Here is an 18,285-nt window from a genome sequence, read left to right on the forward strand (position 1 = left end):
ATGCTAACAAAGTTGTAGGGGAAAGTTGGCTATCTTGGGTAATGATGCCTTAGGCAGAGGAATATGTCCATGATCACACCACTGTGAGAAAATTTTCCACTCAATGCATACATTTTCAAAGTGGTGAGCCTTCTCACCCAAGCAATTCATTTCACTACTTGCTCTGTGAAATGTTTGTCCCTGAGGGCTTGTTTGATGTGATTTAGGCATGCAAGTTAAATAGATCCACTGGGTTCTGATGAAACTCCTACTGTTTAGGTCATTTTAGCAGGTTAGGTATAGCTAAGATTTCTGTGGAATTTCCATTGCCTGATTTAACAAGTCATTTATCCATTTTTCTCAATAGTGGGAAGCAATCAGATATTGCACTCTGATTCCCTTGCTTTCAACACAATCTTTGAGATCAGGAGTGTTGGAGGTTCATACTGTTCCATACAGTCTTTGAGATCAGGAGTGGTGGAGGTTCATACTGTTCCATTCAATCTTTGAGATCAGGAGTCTTGGAGGTTCATACTGTTCCATACAATTTTTGAGATCAGGAGTGGTGGAGGTTCATACTGTTCCATACAATCTTTGAGATCAGGAGTGGTGGAGGTTCATACTGTTCCATACAATCTTTGAGATCAGGAGTGGTGAAGGTTCATACTGTTCCATACAATCTTTGAGATCAGGAGTCTTGAAGGTTCATACTGTTCCATACAATCTTTGAGATCAGGAGTGGTGGAGGTTCATACTGTTCCATACAATCTTTGAGATCAGGAGTGTTGTAGGTTCATACTGTTCCATACAATCTTTGAGATCAGGAGTCTTGGAGGTTCATACTGTTCCATACAATCTTTGAGATCAGGAGTCTTGGAGGTTCCATAAAACAATAGTGTATATTGATCAAGAATATAATAAACCTTGTGCTTTTTTTGAATCTTGACCAGATAGGGGGAAATCACTATAGTGGTGGTGGCTGTAACGAGTGACACATTTCTGTCCATTATACACGTTTACACCCTGGTAAGGACATTCAAACCAAAGGAAGGTACCCTGAACTGGTATATCAAGTCCCTGAATGTAATTAGTCTCCCTTGCAAAAAATGTTGACAATCTATCTGGACATTTTCCACTTCAAACTATGATGGCTGAATGAACAAATTGATAGCTGGATCTATAACCAATCAAAGGGTGCCACTGGCCTTTTGGCAGCAAAAGCCACCTAAGTAACCTTGTTGGTGTTGAATACACAGGAGGTACACTTATTATCTCTTGGGATGTCTGTAGTGAAGGTTAACATACAATGATTAGGGGCACAGAATGGTCTGGAAACCCTGCTGTGGCATACAACTGTCCTCGGATGAACACAGCTGTGTCCTGGCACCTGGGTCTGTCATGGCAATTAGAAACTGAGGCACTAAACTAGGCACAGGGGCATTATATTGGCCATAGACCAACATGGGTCCTATAATGGATAAAGACAATGTGATCTGTTATGCAGATGTTAGTGTTATAGTGCCAGGGCAGGTTATGTGATTTTTTATCACCATTACCTATCCATTCAGGCAAAAGAAAAGGCTATATCAGAAGCTGTGCTGACTACACAATCCACATGGGAATTCAATCTTAATGGAACAACGCCATGATTTCCTTCTTTTGTTGGCAAGGTCATAATACCAGTTTGTATCATTGATGGTCCTGACATCTGGGGCTAGAACATCATATCTGATAATGGAAGAAAATCATGCTGAGTCATTCTGGAGCCATTCAACATTGGTAGGACTTGGATTTGAACTGAAATGGATCAGTATGGTACCAGGCCTTCTTGAATATATAATAGGTCTGGGAAGAGGCTCCAAGTGGCTGAGTGATCTAATGTACTCACAATTACAGACCACTCACACATCTCACCTCTTATCAAGTTCAAGTCTCAGCTCAACCAATGTGGATATGAGCCTGTGGGTTGGTGGTTCTTCTTGGAGTCTACCCAGAATGTTCCTCTACCAAATATTCTGGCTGCCATGTATATTCTATCATGAGCTAAAAAATGGTGTTAAACCTTATAAAGCCAACTGAAACTGTAAAAAAATAGACTCTTTCATGGCTATCTACAGACATGGATACATAACACCACGTGGGCACAACGTCACTGAACTGGCCATAGAACAACAGGGACCATCGCGGCACTGTACTGGATGTCTCTTCCATATGTGTGCCTGTGAGCCAGTATTAGTGTCTGATACCAATGCACTAAACTAACCACAGAGCGAAATGGGACCGCTGTAGCAATACACTCAATGTCTCTTATTAATTTAAGCAGTCCCCTCAGGTATATCTGTAGATATATTAGATTAAGTGCTGACATCAAGCGATCTACATATCTGGCAGAGTTTGGTCTTAATTTACGAAAACAGCGTAATCCATATATTAGAGAAGATAAAATATAACTTGTTGTGAAAAGGCATAGTGATTACAACAAAAGCATAATGCCTAGCATGTATGTGTTTAACCCCCAAAATACTTATCCAGATTTAACAAATGGCATTTTGTCGAAGTCTCTACATGAAAGCAACAAATGGTTGTAATATTTATTATCGTAGGGTTTATCTTCTAATTTAATTTGAATCCTTAGCGTGTCGTCCTTTCGAGATCACATGCACTATACTTATTCAGCTACACTTGCAAATGAACACAATGCATAATTAATGAGCATGAACTCAATAGACGATGTAGAAAATCCTTCAGACCTTTGCTTTGTGAAACCTCATCCTTTCCTGCAAGCTGGAAATCGATTTAGTCAGCAATTTTTTGTTGCATCCTATGGGACTTAAAGGCTGGGGTTTTAATCTGTCATTTTTAATTTTAATGTGTCAAGGACACATATTTGCGCATTATTGGAAGCCCTGGTTTGATTTGTGAGGTAACTCCTAAGATATTATGATCAGGTGATGTATTTTAAGAAGAAAAGTTACATCTGGGATAACATAACTGATAAAACTTACGCATGTGGTATGGTGGATTTGAAGATGTCCAACATACAGGCACACGTCTTGTCCCAGGCATCAGGTCGGAACTTCATTCCATTGGATATAACTAGATTCTCCAGACAATTAGTGCCAGATCTGGCTAACTGCTCATTATCTGAAACACATTATTAACTTGTGAGACAAACATGAATACATCAGACCATAAATTACACATTTTTGGCAATCATAAAAATTTAATTTTCTCAATAAACAACAGAAAAAGCTGTCCTTAAAGTTAACTCACTGTGAATAGAGCAAAGAAAGAAAAAATATACAATATTAATAAACTGAATTTACTTTAGTCAATTAAATTTCGTTGTGCTAAAATAATGATTTGCATCATCAACAGACTGGTGATATAACTGACCCTGTATAGATTAGACGATGTTAATCACCAAAATCTGGAGTTTGGACAGGTGGCATAACCGACCATATGTAGATTGACTGACACAACTGACCCTATGTAGATTGACTGACACAACCAACCATATGTAGACTGACTGACACAACCGACCCTATGTAGATTGACTGACACAACCAACCATACGTAGATTGACTGACACAACTGACCCTATGTAGACTGACTGACAAAACCGACCATATGTAGACTGACTGACACAACTGACCCTATGTAGCTCAACTGACACAAACGACCACATGTAGATTGACTGACACAACTGACCCTATGTAGCTCAACTGACACAAGTGACCCTATGTATATCAACTGACACAACTGACCCCATGTAGATTGACTGAGACAACTGACCCTATGTAGATTGACTACACAACCAACCATATGTATACTGACTGACACAACCGACCCTATGTAGATTGACTGACACAACCAACCATACGTAGATTGACTGACACAACTGACCCTATGTAGATTGACTGACAAAACCGACCATATGTAGACTGACTGACACAACCGACCCTATGTAGCTCAACCGACACGAATGACCACATGTAGATTGACTGACACAACTGACCCTATGTATATCAACTGACACAACTGACCCTATGTAGATCAACTGACCCAAGTGACCCTATGTATATCAACTGACACAACTGAACCTATGTAGATCAACCCAAGGTATTCACCAAATTTAATGGTTTTAAAGATCCATGAGTAATAAATATCATTTCAAGCAATTTTAATGAGATAGGTATATGGACTCTGAATAAACCATAAACAAATTTTCTTCAGAACCTTCACCAGATGCAATTCTAAAAGGACTTGGGTGAAAAAAAATGAAGCATCTTTGTAATTCATTACCAGATGTATAGCTATTTTAAATGAAGCATCTTTCTAATTAATTACCGGGTGTATAGTTATTGTAATTAATTACTGGGTGTATATCTATTGTAATTAATTACCGGGTGTATAGTTATTGTAATTACCAGGTGTATAGCTATTTTAACCCATTAATGTGATGCACAGTCATCAACATATTGTCTAAATGATTTTCTTTTTTGTATCAAATCTCATGTTGTAAACATAAAACTTAGTGTACAAAGTAACTAGATTGGTCCCTGTTTTTCCTACAGGGTACAGTTTAAGATCTTCTCCAATGATGTCAGTAGAAGAGAGTCAAAGGCAAAATACACAAAAATTGCAACTCCCAATATACACAAAAATTGGAATTAAAAGGACATTTGTTACTCTGCTTTTATTTTGTTGGCAAAATCCAAACCCAACATGCTGTCATAGAAGAGGATACATAATTTTTGTAACCATGTGCCTCAGTCTGGCTGGGAGTCTGGGATTGCACATTAAGCATGGGCTTGCAGAATTCCTGCTGAGTTTTGTCATATAACCCCAAATCTTGACCTGTGTTCCCTCTTGGGTGCATTCTTTCATCAGAAAAATAAAATATATACAACTTTTCATTAGTGGATGTCTATTCATATCTCTTTTGGCACTAGCAATGGCAATGGCACTAGCAATTGCAATGTCACTAGCACTGGCAATGACAATATCAATGGCACTAGCACTAGCAATGGCAATATCAATAACAATATCAATGGCACTAGCAATGACAATATCAATGGCAATAGCACTAGCAATGGCAATAGCAATATCAATGGCACTAGCAATAGCAACGACAATATCAATGGCAACAGCACTAGCAATATCAATAGCAATTGTACTAGCAATGGCAATAGCACTAGCAATGGCACTAGCATTGGAAAAAGTCACAAGAGGTGATAAAAACTACAAATTGTAATGAATATCCTTTGAAAACCAAGAAAACATTCCAGGCGTCTGGCAGTTGGCCAAGTTGCTATGTATAGTGTTTAAAACCCATTAGAGTAACATGGTTAAAGTGATTCCTACAGTGAGGAACATTTAATTTTGAGGCTGAAATAATGGTAACATGAAGAAATATGTGCAAATGCACAATCTGTCATTGAATTAATGAGCTGTTAGTTTGAAAAGAAAAGTAATTCAGAAAACAGGTATTTATTATAATAAATGTGTACACTAGAAGCAAGGTCCAGAATGGAAAATTCCAGAATGCAGATCATTTTAGATAAACTAGCTATTCAAACATGATAATATTCTCATGAGTTACTTTAGCACATGATAAACTTTTATTGTAAGTGTCCATGGAAAATATGATAATACCGTGCAGACCACAACGTTCAGGTGGCAGATCTGTGAAAGCAAATAAGATTATCTCATTTATATACCATTATTAGTGCATTATGTACTATTATCTTCCTTTGTACTCTAAAATATCTCTCCTCCAAAATAAGTTATTTCACTAACATGTGCTTTGCCAAACTTCTGTGTTCTTGAATCAGTGCTTTGCCAACTTCTATGCCAGATTCCTTATGCTGTCTTAGGGTTGATCAATGCTAGAGTCTGAGTCTTCAAAATGCTGTATTAGGGTTGATCAATGCTAGAGTCTGATTCTTCAAAATGCTGTATTAGGGTTGATCAACGCTAGAGTCTGATTCTTCATAATGCTGTCTTAGGACTGATCAATGCTAGAGTCTGATTCTTCATAATGCTGTATTAGGGTTGATCAATGCTAGAGTCTGATTCTTCGTAGTGCTGTGTTAGGGTTGATCAATGCTAGAGTCTGATTCTTCATAATGCTGTATGTATTAGGGTTGATCAACACTAGAGTCTGATTCTTCATAATGCTGTATTAGGGTTGATGAACGCTAGAGCCTGATTCTTCATACTGCTGTATTAGGGTTGATCGACGCTAGAGTCTGATTCTTCATAATGCTGTATTAGGGTTGATCAATGCTAGAGTCTGATTCTTCATAATGCTGTATGTATTAGGGCTGATCAATGCTTGAGTCTGATTCTTCATAATGCTGTATGTATTAGGGTTGATAGACGCTAGACTCTGATTCTTCATAATGCTGTATTAGGGTTGATCAATGCTAGAGTCTGATTCTTCATACTGCTGTATGTAGTAGGGTTGATCAATGCTAGAGTCTGATTCTTCATAATGCTGTATTAGGGTTGATCAATGCTAGAGTCTGATTCTTCATACTGCTGTATGTATTAGGATTGATCGACGCTAGAGTCTGATTCTTCATAATGCTGTCTTAGGGTTGATCAATGCTAGAGTCTAATTCTTCAGAAAGATCAAATAAATATCCTTACTTCTTAATTTCTATTTAGATTCTTATTTATTTGATTGATCTTAACCCTAAGAGGGCTATACAGTTTTGTAGCACAAGATCCCTCAGGGTTAAATCCTCTTAAAAAAGAAATGAAAATTGCCCTCTACTTTTAAACAGTGTATTTTAAATAGGTTTGGTATCATGCCTTTTCTACATTTAATTTCAAAATTCTGCCGAATATGTGGATGACCAGCATGTCATCTGTTTTTGTCTATCTAGCATGTACATAGGACTTGTATTGAACATCAGTTCTGGGTTCAAAATCACTCACTGGTATTTCCAGTAACACTTTCCCAGCTCCACTAATCTGACAGGCTTAAAAAATTCAGAAATTATTGTCACATCGCTATCATCAATCAGTATTTGTCTAATGAAATCATCTTCTGAAGATGAACCATGTTGGAAGTCCGCTTTTGGCTTTTTTTTTATGTAGTTCATATTTTAAACAAGCATTTGTAAATCTTCCTCGATGAATGCAAGGTTGAAACTATGACAGAATGCTTGTTCCAGGGCCCATGCGCCTATCAAATTTAACAACTACTTGTGTGAAGTTGAAGTACCATGATGTTTGAACAGTTGTATACCTGAAAACAGACAGCACTACAGGACCTCTACTCGCAGTGCACTTATATTGTGATAAGCACTTTAAGGGTTAACAATTTAAAAAAAAAAACTATGCTGTGCAGAGTACATTTTTATATGTGGGAACTTTAAACAAATTTGCATTATTTCGTGTGCAACACTTCTCTCAAAGTGAGCTAATTTGTACAAAATTTGCATGATTGACACAACTGCACACCACTGCAGCATCACTGATAATGCTGTACATGATCTGCACATGGAAGACAAACGAATGACCATGTATGAATGGCATGGTCTGCACATGGAAGACAAACAAGTGACCATGTATGAATGGCATGGTCTACACATGGACGACAAACAAGTGTCCATGTATGAATGACATGGTTTGCACATGGAAGACAAGTAACCATGTATGAATGACATGGTCTGCACACGGAAGACAAACAAATGACCACGTATGAATGACATGGTCTGTACTTGGAAGACAAACAAGTGACCATGTTAAAAATGACATCTTATACTGAGGTACATTCCAACATTCCCTCTTTATAATACTGTACATGGAAGATCAACAAGTCACCATGTCAGGGTTCATACAGAATACTGAATGATAAATTCAAAGACTTTCCCCAAACTTTCAAAGACCACAAACATAGATTTCTAAGACCTATTCTCGCTAACATTTTGTATACAAGTTATTTTATATGAGAAAACAAAGAATGCAAAATACAATATTGTTCAATCATGAGAAATATGTAGCTTATGCATCAGATTTAATACAAAATAAATTGTTCTCTTAACAGACACCAGCACTGCTTTAAATGCATTAATACAGTTGCTGTTTTTTCTCTTCAATCATTTTGGAAAGAGAAGCCAAACTGATTGTCTTTTTCATAATGTACAAAACGCCTTTTGTTTATTTTTTATATAGCCTTTTTCCACCATTCCTTGTATTTTTCTTTTTCAAGCCAGATATCGCTGAGAAAGCAAAGACCTGGCATTTTTAAACACGAGGTGAAACAAAACTGAAGATGTAAATTGACTGAACAGATTTTGAATCCTTGAGCGTGTCTTACTTTCGTGAACTTTCTACATAGTGAGCCCTTGTTCAATGTAACCAAAATTCAACTGGCTGAACAGTCTTGTTAAAAAAATCTGGAATTAGTGTAATGAACATTTTGATAGCCAAAGCTGATGGACTCATCCAATCAAACTGAATGATTCATCAAATGAAAGAAACCAGGAAAACCGACTACATCCTAATCTAATGACCTTAGGCAATTTTATTTGTGATTATAATAATAATAATAATGAGGACTTTGTATAGCACCTAATCTTTAGAAGCTCTAAGAGCTTTACAACATTAGATGATTATGAAAAACAAACACCATGAAATTAGAAAACAAAAAAAATGCGCAGAAAATAGTTATGGTGCTGACTTCCTTTGATGAAGGGTGTGTTGTTTTTATTGAAGATTGTAGCCGGCTTGCTTTGATGAAGAGTGCATGTGTTACTGAAGTCGCCACCAAGGGCAACTTTGGATGCCCAAACCAATGCTCGTTTGTTATTGTGGCAGCAATGAAACTAAATTGGTTATCAAAAGAAAGAAACCAGGAAAACTCAACTGAATCTAACAAGCTTGGACAATTTTAATTGTGACTATGGAAAGAAATGTTTGGGTTTATTTCAATTTTCAAAGACTTTTAAAGACCTCAGAGTAATCTGCTTGATTTTCCCAAACTTTCAAGGACTTGAAAATGCTATCTCATTTTTCCCAAACTGTAAAAGAACGCACCAACCCTGCATACTATAAACATGGACACCATATACTGAGGTACATTCCCTCTTTATAATCACGTGCATGGACTGTACTTGGAAGACAAACAAGTGACCATATTATAAATGACATCTTATAATGAGGTACATTCCAACATTCCCTCTTTATAATACTGTACATAGAAGACATACAAAGTAACCATATTATAAATGAGGTTACCTCATACTAAGGTATCTTTCAACAAAGCAGTGCCATAAAAATATACAAACTGTGCACATAACACAAACAAGAGGATATTCAGTGATGTGAAACCACATTATCAATTAACTATCTTGAGTCAATGTTTGGCACGGTTTTGAGGCGTTTAATGACATTTTTCATGCATGATAGGTCATACATTGCAGCCAGTATATCTGTTCAAGGAATGACCCAGAAAGAACCACTGACCCATGGGAAGTTACTGGCACAATGTTCTCACATGCCCATGGTGGCTGAGCTGAGACTCAAACCAATGCAGGCAGAAGTAAGATGTAGGAATAATCTGTAAAGGCAAGAGCCACTCGACTGCCCAGTTCGCCCTACATTGATAAAAAAAGCTAAAAATACATCAAATAAATTAAGTAGCAATATCAAAATGATATCTACCCAAGGCTATCGGGATCAAAGAACACACCCATAAGAGGGACAGCAGTATACTGAAGGATTTTAAAGTTAGGGACCACAGTACTTGTTCATGGTAATATATGGACAAAGTGAGAAGTGACTGAAAACCAAGGCTAGTCCATACATGGTGATTATTACCTTGCTGAACACACCAGTGTAGTTGCTGATATAATTCATTAAGTAGAATTGGATACAGCACATCGTAGTATTGTGAGAACACATCAATTATTGCATAAAGAGCATGATTACAGGTTGTTGTCATCCATTCTGTTTTCTGAAATAATAGAAAAGGCACCTTTCAATTCACTATGCATTTATCAAATAAATGTTCTCCCATACCTAAACACCTTAACACCATACAAAATTATTACTATCATCATCATTATTATTATTATTATTATTATTATTATTATTATTATTATTTCTGCACAAAACAGACTACGATCAATAGAAATCAAAATATAATGCAAAAATGTGCTTTCATTCATAGAATTGTTGACTTCTGAAATATAAATTTTTTCCTAAGAATTCAGAATTCACTTTTTTATTTTTTTCAATTCCTTACAAAAATTGATTTATAAAGCAAGATTAAACTCCTATTCAGAAATTGAATTATTTTGGTAATGGCAACCATGATCATAAAATGGTCTGGTTTTTAAAATTCCCTGAAAACAGCGACTTGCAACTTTGGCGTGAAAACTGATTATGAAACTCCTGCCTGAGTTCGTAATTTGACTCGTCTATAACAGTCAAACAGTGTGACAGCTGGACAGATAAATAAATATACTGATTAACAGACAGACAAGACAAAAGCCAAACAATTATATTTCAGTATTATATAATTTTACTACTACAGTTCATTTGATGTTGAAATGATTTGATAAAATAGCAAATGAGAAGACACGCTTTTCTAACATAGAAATGAACTTGCAATATTCAAATAAGATATAATGACATACATTTAAAAACATCCAGACCTAGAATGCCCATGAATCAAGAGTGATAAAAAAAGCATACTTTTATCCCTGGAATAAAACATTCATGCCTTATTATAGAAAACAAGCATGTTCTTTATCACCATCCAAAATGTATTATACAAGCAAATGAAGCACAAAAAAATCTTTAGACAAATTATGACAATAATAATGGGGAAGAGGTGTATGCTTGTATAATTTGTATGAATCCATGCCTACTTCATCTAATTTTCATAAATATAGTTTAAAAAAGGATAAAATTTTATGAACAAATTTCCCTCTTGATTTCAATCATACCACAAAGAATTTTGCCTAATTATGCTTTATATACACGTCTGGCTATTTATGCTTTATGTATATGTTTAATTAAATGTTCCAATGACTTGTGCTTGAATGTTTAACTTAAATTTCTAACAGGCTGCTAGTGTTTCTAGGCAAGGCACTTTACTACAATTTTCTCACCACTAAATAGTGTATTATGTACTGTTGTGCCCAAAAACATCTATTGTCAATCATTCAATCAGGTATAAAGCTATGCATCAAAAAAACTTAATTTTACCACCCACCCCCAAAAAACAAATCAAAGAAAACCTTATTTTCAGTATCTGTCAACTTCCACACTAAGAGAAACAAACCTCCATCCACAACTGTTTTCAATGTTACCACCTTCAACTTAATCATAGATTTGCTAAATTGAATAAACACAAATCTATACTGTATTTTCATGCATACATAAATATAGCTGAAATACAATGCCACGACAGGATCACAAGTACAGGTTTTGCGAGTACCAGAAAGATCACTACTTAAACACTAAGCTATATGATTTTCTCATGCACTCCACTTAAACTAAAGGTACAGATGTGGACTTTGCAACATTCTTAACCTTCACAAAATAAAATTTGACATTTCAATGGAATTTTTTTAAACGACTTACTATAAGCACAGATAAGGAGATAATGAAGAAATATTTTATTTTTGTCCCTGTGACTTTCAATTAACTTCTTGTCTCAGGTAACTATCTCATATCACAAATTCCAATGAATGACTCACCAATCAGATTGATTGCTATGTAGGAAACATTACATAATCATAATGAAGTGGGTACTATTTGTAGGAAACATTGCATAATCATAATGATGTGGGTACTATTTGCAGGAAACATTACATAATCATAATGAAGTGTGTACTATTTGTAGGAAACATTACATAATCATAATGATGTGGGTACTTTTTGTAGGAAACATTAAATAATCATAATGATGTGGGTACTATTTGTAGGAAACATTGCATGATCATAATGAAGTGGGTACTATTTGTAGGAAACATTACATAATCATAATAATGTAAACATTACATAATCATAATGAAGTGTGTACTACTTGTAGGAAACATTACATAATCATAATGAAGTGGGTACTATTTGTAGGAAACATTACATAATCATAATGATGTGGGTACTATTTGTAGGAAACATTACATAATCATAATGAAGTGTACTATTTGTAGGAAACATTACATAATCATAATGATGTGGGTACTATTTGTAGGAAACATTGCATGATCATAATGAAGTGGGTACTATTTGTAGGAAACATTACATAATCATAATGATGTGGGTACTATTTGTAGGAAACATTACATAATCATAATAATGGAAACATTACATGATCATAATGAAGTGTGTACTGTTTGTAGGAAACATTACATAATCATAATGAAGTGGGTACTATTTGTAGGAAACATTACATAATCATAATGAAGTGTGTACTATTTGTAGGAAACATTACATAATCATAATGAAGTGGGTACTATTTGTAGGAAACATTACATAATCATAATGAAGTGTGTACTATTTGTAGGAAACATTGCATAATCATAATGATGTGGGTACTATTTGTGGGAAACATTACATAATCATAATGAAGTGTGTACTATTGTTAGGAAACATTACATAATCATAATGAAGTGGGTACTATTTGTTTGGTTTGACAAGAACTAGAGGGTCATCTAAGAAGGTTTTCCAATTTTTATGATTAATACTTTTTGTCCAATCATCATAAAATTTTCAACATAAACTTAAACATCTTGTGTTAATCACAAGCAGTTTCTTCAAAAAGGAAAACTGCCAATATTAAAGCAATAAATTGTGCCAATTGATTGGTGGATCACTTTTCCTTTTTATAAGGTGGTCACTTTTTTATGTGTACTATCATCTATTTATTCTACTACAAGAATCTAAGCATTATTAAAAGTAATTCAATGCCATACTCAAAAGTATTGCAAAGTCTTGACCAACTCATCCAAGAGTTATTTTGGCATGAAATAAAGGACCTACAAAAATACCATAGACAGGACCTACAAAAATACCATGGACAGGACCTACCAAACTACCATGGACAGGACCTACCAAACTACCATGGACAGGGCCTACCAAATTACCATGGACAGGACCTACCAAACTACCATGGACAGGACCTACCAAACAACCATGGACAGGACCTACCAAACTACCATGGACAGGACCTACCAAATTACCATGGACAGGGCCTACCAAACAACCATGGACAGGACCTACCAAACTACCATGGACAGGACCCTACAAAACTACCATGGACAGGACCCTACAAAACTACCATGGACAGGGCCTACCAATCTACCATGGACAGGACCTACCAAATTACCATGGACAGGACCTACCAAACAACCATGGACAGGGCCTACCAAACTACCATGGACAGGACCCTACAAAACTACCATGGACAGGGCCTACCAAACTACCATGGACAGGACCTACCAAACTACCATGGACAGGACCTACCAAACTACCATGGACATGACCTACCAAATTACCATGGACAGGACCTACCAAACTACCATGGTCAGGGCCTACAAAACAACTATGGACAAGACCTACCAAACTACCATGGACAGGACCCTACAAAACTACCATGGACAGGACCTACAAAACAACTATGGACAAGACCTACCAAACTACCATGGACAGGACCTACCAAACTACCATGGACAGGGCCTACAAAACAACTATGGATAAGACCTACCAAACAACCATGGACAGGACCCTACAAAACTATCATGAACAGGACCTACCAAACTATCATGGACAGGACCTACTAAACTACCATGGACAGGACCTACTAAACTACCATGGACAGGACCTACCAGACTACCATGGACAGGACCTACCAAACAACCATGGACAGGACCTGCCAAACTACCATGGACAGGACCTACCAAACTACCATGGACAGGACCCTACAAAACTACCATGGACAGGACCCTACAAAACTACCATGGACAGGACCTAGCAAACTACCATGGACAGGACCTACCAAACTACCATGGACAAGACCTACCAAACTACCATGGACAGGACCTACTAAACTACCATGGACAGGACCTTTAAGACAACCATGGACAGGACCTACTAAACTACCATGGACAGGACCTTTAAAACAACTATGGACAAGACCTACCAAACTACCATGGACAGGACCTATTAAACTACCATGGACAAGACCTACCAAACTACCATGGACAGGGCATATAAAATAACTAAGGACAAGACCTACCAAACTACCATGGACAGGACCTACCAAACTACCATGGACAAGACCTACCAAACTACCATGGACAAGACCTACCAAACTACCATGGACAGGGCCTATAAAATAACTATGGACAAGACCTACCAAACTACCATGGACAAGACCTACCAAACTACCATGGACAGGGCCTATAAAATAACTATGGACAAGACCTACCAAACTACCATGGACAGGACCTACCAAACTACCATGGAAAAGACCTACCAAACCACCATGGCCAGGACCTACCAAACTACCATGGAAAAGACCTACCAAATTATCATGGACAGGGCCTACAAAACAACTATGGACAAGACCTACCAAACTACCATGGACAGGACCCTACAAAACTACCATGGACAGGACCTACTAAACTACCACGGACAGGACCTTTAAAACAACCATGGACAGGACCTACTAAACTACCATGGACAGGACCTACCAAACTACCATGGACAGGACCCTACAAAACTACCATGGGCAGGACCTACCAAACTACCATGGACAGGGCCTATAAAATAACTATGGACGAGACCTACCAAACTACCATGGACAGGACCCTACAAAACTACCATGGACAGGACCTACTAAACTACCATGGACAGGACCTTTAAAACAACTATGGACAGGACCCTACAAAACTACCATGGACAGGGCCTATAAAATAACTATGGACAAGACCTACCAAACTACCATGGACAGGACCCTACAAAACTACCATGGACAGGACCTACTAAACTACCATGGACAGGACCTTTAAAACAACTATGGACAGGACCCTACCCAACTACCATGGACAGGGTCTACAAAACAACTATGGACAAGACCTACCAAACTACCATGGACAAGACCTACCAAACTACCATGGACAGGACCTACTAAACTACCATGGACAGGACCTACTAAACTACCATGGACAGGACCTACAAAACTACTATGGACAAGACCTACCAAACTACCATGGACAGGACCTACCAAACTACCATGGACAGGACCTACTAAACTACCATGGACAGGACCTACTAAACTACCATGGACAGGACCTACAAAACTACCATGGACAACAAAAACGTGACATTTATCATCTTAGAAGAACATAGCAAAGATCACACTGAAATTATTAAACATCTTTAGAAATATCTTTAAGTCTTTGAAGATGCACTAGTCCTAATATAAGCTACACAGCCCTAAGATTTTTTTCAAAATGAAATATACAGGCCTCCTAGGTTTATTTTACAAGAAACATATTTTTCATAAGCATTACTTTATCTAGAATAATAAAATATGATCTGAACATTTCCTTCAATAAGATAATAAGTTCAATGCAAAGCACCTATGTCCATATGAATTTCTCATCATGCCATTTGGCAATCACAACTGTTCAATTTTATATTAAATCACAGTGTATATATAAAAAAAATTGCATGTTTCCTTTCTTTGAGCTAAAATTTGTGGAACACATCCTGCCATTGTTATTTCTGAAATTTAATATTTTTCTGTTATTGTTAATGAATTACTCTTTGCAACTGAACGATCTACTTTTGTTATTGAATGATCTTTTAAAAATAATCAACATGCCATTCTTACCTTAAATATTGCTCAACAGACTGCGTCTGTTTGATGTACACACCACATGCACTCAACAATACCATAATTAAAAATAGTAAAGAAAAAAAAAACAGAACAGAAAAAACCCATCTTTACCTGTGTGACAAAGTCACCCTGGTAAGTACAAAAATAAAAGTATTATTTTAGTGAAGTACACAGTACACTAAAATTTAATTTTGCCATCACTTCCTGAATAATGGATGGAATATGTTTAAAAATGGACAATCTATTTACTAATGACCTATACATGTGGATCATGGATTTTTCTATTCCACATACAGTCAAGCCTATCTTGAGCGGCCACATATGGAAAGTGAGTCAAGTCACATCATAAGAAAAGTGTTTGCTTAATAAAAGTTTAATTCTACAGTAAAATGATTCAAATGTTTTTGAAAAATGCCTGTATAAGAATAGTGATTGCATAAAACACTGACTTTTAAGGCAGGTGCATCCATAAAATAACATTACTGTGTAAAACAAATTAAGTTAGTTCTGGGAACAAATCTACAATTTGTCTTGACTTAAAAACAAATATGTGAGTCATATATTTTCTCTGCCTACAATGCTTTATTTGTTAAAAACCTGCAGTGACACATTATACATATTTAGATTTCTTGATAACATATACATTTCTATAAAGTGGAATAATTCTAACACCATTCTAAAATTATTAAGGACCTGCATGTGATCATCTGTTACCTCAATCTGCTGCTCTGGAAGCTTCAAGTTGTCAAAAATTCTGAAGATGATACGGAAAAGATCTCGCCACCAATGTGAATGGAATGTATCTCCATAGGTTTTGATAATTTCAAACATCACAGTTAAACCTCTGAAATGAAGCAAGATTTCCATGAAATAATATTCTTATGTTTTGCATGTACTGCTTGCCAAATATCAATTCCATGAAATAATATTGTTATGTCTTGCATGTACCGCCTGCCAAATATCAATTCCATTAAATAATATTGCTATGTCTTGCATATACCACCTGTGAAATATCGATTAAACGAAATAATATTGTTGTGTCTTGCATGTACTGCCTGCCAAATATCAATTCCATGAAATAAAATTGTTATGTCTTGCATGTACCGCCTGCCAAACATCAATTCCATGAAATAAAATTGTTGTGTCTTGACTGCTAAAAACAAATCCAAGCAATAATATAGCTATATCTTCCATGTAGATTCTGGCTTTTGCAAGGTCTCTCTTGATGAAAGCATGCTTCTTGGCATGAGCGGAAGTAGTAACTGAAGGGTTTTTAGACTTTTGCCACCAAGTCTTCTACTTAAGGGGAGATCACTCTGCCCAACCGCCACATAGATCAGCAAACAAGTCTTAGGTACTTTTTGGCCAGATTTGCGAGGTAGTTCTCCTAAGGTGTTACAACTGAGTAATGTATTTAAAGAAGAAACAATATTGCTATGTCTCGTATTATATTGCCTGCCAAAAACAAATCCATGAAATAATATAGCAATGTCTTCCATGTACTGCCTGCCAAAATAAAAATCCATGAAATAACTATTATGTCTTACATCTCAAAAACAAATCCATGAAATAACTATTACGTCTTGCATCTCAAAAACAAATCCATGAAATAACTATTTTGACTTGCATGTCAAAAACAAATCCATGAAATAACTATTATGTCTTGCATCTCAAAAACAAATCCATTAAATAACTATTATGTCTTGCACATCTCAAAAACAAATCCATGAAATAACTATTTTGTCTTGCATGTCAAAAACAAATCCATGAAATAACTATTATGTCTTGCATCTCAAAAACAAATCCATGAAATAACTATTATGTCTTGCATCTCAAAAACAAATCCATGAAATAACAATTATGTCTTGCATCTCAAAAACAAATCCATGAAATAACAATTATGTCTTGCATGTCAAAAACAAATCCATGAAATAACTATTATGTCTTGCATCTCAAAAACAAATCCATGAAATAACTATTGTCTTGCACCTCAAAAACAAATCCATGAAATAACTATTATGTCTTGCATCTCAAAAACAAATCCATGAATTAACTATTATGTCTTGCATCTCAAAAACAAATCCATGAAATAACTATTATGTCTTGCATCTCAAAAACAAATCCATGAAATAACAATTGTCTTGCATCTGAAAAACAAATCCATGAAATAACTATTATGTCTTGCATCTCAAAAACAAATCCATGAAAAGACTACTATATCTTGCATCTCAAAAACAAATCCCTGAAATAACTATTATGTCTTGCATCTCAAAAACAAATCCATGAAATAACTATCATGTCTTGCATCTCAAAAACAAATCCATGAAATAATAATTATGTCTTGCATCTCAAAAACAAATCCAAGAAAGAACTTTTGTCTTGCATCTCAAAAACAATTCCATAAAATGACTACTATGTCTTGCATCTCAAAA

General features: G+C 36.0%; 1 protein-coding gene across 2 annotated transcripts in view; it reads right to left on the reverse strand.

Annotated features, from left to right (window-relative positions):
- Positions 1-18,285, reverse strand: part of LOC149808205 (brefeldin A-inhibited guanine nucleotide-exchange protein 1-like) — a 180,671-nt gene that overhangs the window by 29,567 nt on the left and 132,819 nt on the right. For both annotated transcript variants that reach the window (XM_089974695.1, XM_089974685.1), the window contains 3 exons: positions 16,568-16,697; positions 9,817-9,952; positions 2,985-3,123 (listed from right to left, as the gene is read on the reverse strand). In XM_089974695.1, coding sequence (XP_089830821.1) covers positions 2,985-3,123; positions 9,817-9,952; positions 16,568-16,697 — 405 coding nt within the window. The remainder of the gene's footprint in view (positions 1-2,984; positions 3,124-9,816; positions 9,953-16,567; positions 16,698-18,285) is intronic.

Source organism: Sinohyriopsis cumingii, chromosome 1, assembly GCF_028554795.1.
Source record: "Sinohyriopsis cumingii isolate HCF-2022 chromosome 1, ASM2855479v2, whole genome shotgun sequence".
Classification (NCBI taxonomy): domain Eukaryota; kingdom Metazoa; phylum Mollusca; class Bivalvia; order Unionida; family Unionidae; genus Sinohyriopsis; species Sinohyriopsis cumingii.